A 2,943-nucleotide genomic window follows, 5' to 3' on the forward strand; every position below is an offset into this window, starting at 1 on the left:
AAAACCTTATGATCCTCCTGCCTCAGCCTCCCGAGTGGTGGGATTACAGGCATGCACCTCCATACCTGGGCCAGCCCTCATTTTGAAGAGTTCTGGTACAAGTTACCAAATTGTCCTCTGGACAGGCATGAGCACCCCCACAGTGTTGGGCTTGTCTGGCCTGTGTTCCCCCGGGACTCTCACAGAAGTACTTGCTAAGCCCCAGCCTTTGTCCTGAGAGTACTGTAACCTAGGTGTGGGTCTCAGATCTGGGAGGGACCTCCCAGGTGGCTGGTCCCCTTGCTGCAGCCCCGTGATAACTGACCTCTCCTGCTTGCAGAGACCTGTGCCGACAGGACCACACCTGTACCTACTACTTTAGTGTGGATGCCAATGTGGCCCTGACTGAACCCGACAGCCTGCGGCTGCTGATCGAGCAGAACAAGTGGGTATTGGGAAGCAACCGCCAGAGCAGGGGATCCCTCAATCCTCTCCCTTCTCCCTCTCCTTGGCCTCACCTGTGGCCTAGGCTATGGGTCCCCAGCCTGATAAAGGATGGTATCTCCCCATGTCTGTCCCCAGCTGCTTGTGGGAGGGAGGAGCCAACACCCCTCCAGGCTGAGACCCTGCTCCAGCAGAGTGTGTAGAGACCCCTTGTGTGGGTCTTCAGGTCCCCTCCTGGCTCCAACCCCTGGTCAGATCTGCCTCCCGCTCCCATTAAAGCACCCCTTCCTCAGGAATGTCATCGCCCCACTCCTGACACGCCACGGAAGGCTGTGGTCGAACTTCTGGGGTGCACTGAGTGCAGATGGCTACTACGCCCGCTCTGAGGACTATGTGGACATTGTGCAAGGGCGCCGTGTGTGAGTACTGCCACCTCCAACTCCTCTCGTCCAGGCGTGCCAGGCGTGGTGGTTCACGCCTGTAATCCTAGCATCCGATAGGCTCAGGCAGGCCAATCACTGTGGGTTGGGTTTAGCCAGTGGGAACTACATCGTGAGTCCCTGTCTCAAAATCCAAAATAAAGCAGAAAAATTGCTATAGAACCTCCAGCAGTCAGACACACAGAAGGATTTCCTGACAGTTGTCCAGAGCTCGTGTGCCTGGCGTAGGGGCTTCCTGTCTCATGCGCTCCCAGCCTGTGGCCTCCTGCACTTCGGTCCTGGAGCCAGGCTTCCAGCCTGCGACTCCTCCCTGCTCATCCCTGACCGCCCCCTTCCTCCCTTCCCTCAGGGGCGTCTGGAATGTGCCCTACATCTCCAACGTCTACTTGATCAAGGGCAGCATCCTTCGGGCAGAGCTGCAGCGCCCAGACCTGTTCCACCACAGGAAGCTGGACCCGGACATGGCTTTCTGTGCCAACATCCGGCAGCAGGTCAGCGGGTGGGGAGAGGTGGGCCACTTTGTCACTTTAGGCTGGGGACCTTCTTTTTGTGTTTTCTTTTGGGGCAGGGGTCTCGCTCTGTAGTTCAGGTTGGCCTTGAACTCATTATGTAGACCTTGAGATGACCCTCCTGCCTCACTGTGCTGGGATCACAGGCATGTGCCACCATGCCCGGCTCACAGTCCTTTTCTTTTATGTATTTCTTCTTTGTTGGTTGGTTTTTTTGCGGAACCAGGGATTGAACTCAGGCCCTTGCACTTGCCAGGGAAGCAAGCCATCTCCCCGGCCCCTATGTATTTGTTCTTTCATTCCTTACGACCCTCTAGGAAGTCTTCTTGGTTAATCCCCAACGTGGGGCCTGGGCCAGGTGCTGGGGGCACAGGCAGCCCGTTCTCATTGGTTGCTAATCTGGAGAGCATAGCCAGGCAGGTGCAGCAGCCCAGGGTTTGCAGGGGGACATGGTGGGGAGCCCCTCTCTCATCAGACCTGCTCTCCCCAGGAGGTGTTCATGTTCCTGACCAACCGGCACAGCTTTGGCCATCTACTGTCCTTAGACAGCTACCAGACCACCCACCTCCACAACGACCTCTGGGAGGTCTTCAGCAACCCTGAGGTGAGGCTCAGAGGCTGGCAAGGGCTGGGAAAGAAAGGATCCAGGGCCTAGAGGTGTCTCCCTGTCCTGCGGGGCACCTGCTCCCCCTTTCTACTCCTCTGTGACTCCATAGCTGATTTGGAACAGTGCCATCTAATGGCGGGGAGGCAGCCAGGTGTCAGAGGCCCTGGCTTGTGGCCCACATCTGCTCAGAGGAGCAGATTAGTTGAGCCTCCCAACTTTGGGGGCCTCTGTTATCTTTGCTGTAATGGTTGTGCCCTCCCAGCCTGCCTTGCCCTAAGGGCATTATGATGACCAGCGGAGACAGTTGTAATGGTGACTCTAAGTATCGAGAGCTTGTGGCTGACATGGGCGTTTGTACACATTGTGTCCGTACACAGTCCTGTAGACACAGATACACGCGTGCACACACAAGTGTGTGGGAGCCACCCTTGGGCACACCTGGCTGGTGTGTGCGCACAGCTACCTGCCCCAGCTGTGCACATCCGCCGTCGTCCGGAGGGGATGTGGGAAGGAGACCCTTCAGGGAGACTCTGGTGGGTGCGCTCGTATCCAGCCCTACCACTGCCCCTCCCTGCAGGACTGGAAGGAAAAATACATCCATGAGAACTACACCAAGGCCCTGGCAGGGAAGCTGGTGGAGACGGTAAAGATGGCGGTGGCCCAGGAGCAAAACTGGGACTCACATTCCCTCCTTGGTGCATGGGGACGTGGGACACTGACAGTGGGGGCCCCGGGAGCACCCCCTTTCTGTCTGCCCTGGCAGTGCTGCAGCCAGAGGAATGGGTGGCAAGATGACCCTCTCCCTCAGTTGGCACTTTCCGCCTGGGGCCTGCAGAAGGAAAAATGTCCCCAGATGTGATCCCGGCTGTGACTTGTGGTCCCCTGGGCCAGGAGTAAGAAGTGGTGCCCACTGGGGGCCCTGAGGCAGGTTCTGCACCCTGGGAGGTATTGCCGCCAGCTGGAC

At 57.9% G+C, this 2,943-nt stretch overlaps 1 protein-coding gene across 1 annotated transcript in view; it reads left to right on the forward strand.

Moving 5' to 3' along the window:
* Plod1 (procollagen-lysine,2-oxoglutarate 5-dioxygenase 1) overlaps positions 1–2,943 on the forward strand; it is a 22,092-nt gene that overhangs the window by 14,228 nt on the left and 4,921 nt on the right. Inside the window, exons 11-15 of the mRNA XM_023699392.1 lie at positions 320–424; positions 717–842; positions 1,213–1,354; positions 1,863–1,976; positions 2,557–2,674. Of these exons, the coding sequence (XP_023555160.1) occupies positions 320–424; positions 717–842; positions 1,213–1,354; positions 1,863–1,976; positions 2,557–2,674 (605 nt within the window). The remainder of the gene's footprint in view (positions 1–319; positions 425–716; positions 843–1,212; positions 1,355–1,862; positions 1,977–2,556; positions 2,675–2,943) is intronic.

This window comes from Octodon degus, unplaced genomic scaffold (assembly GCF_000260255.1).
Source record: "Octodon degus isolate 3935 unplaced genomic scaffold, OctDeg1.0 scaffold00113, whole genome shotgun sequence".
Lineage (NCBI taxonomy): Eukaryota > Metazoa > Chordata > Mammalia > Rodentia > Octodontidae > Octodon > Octodon degus.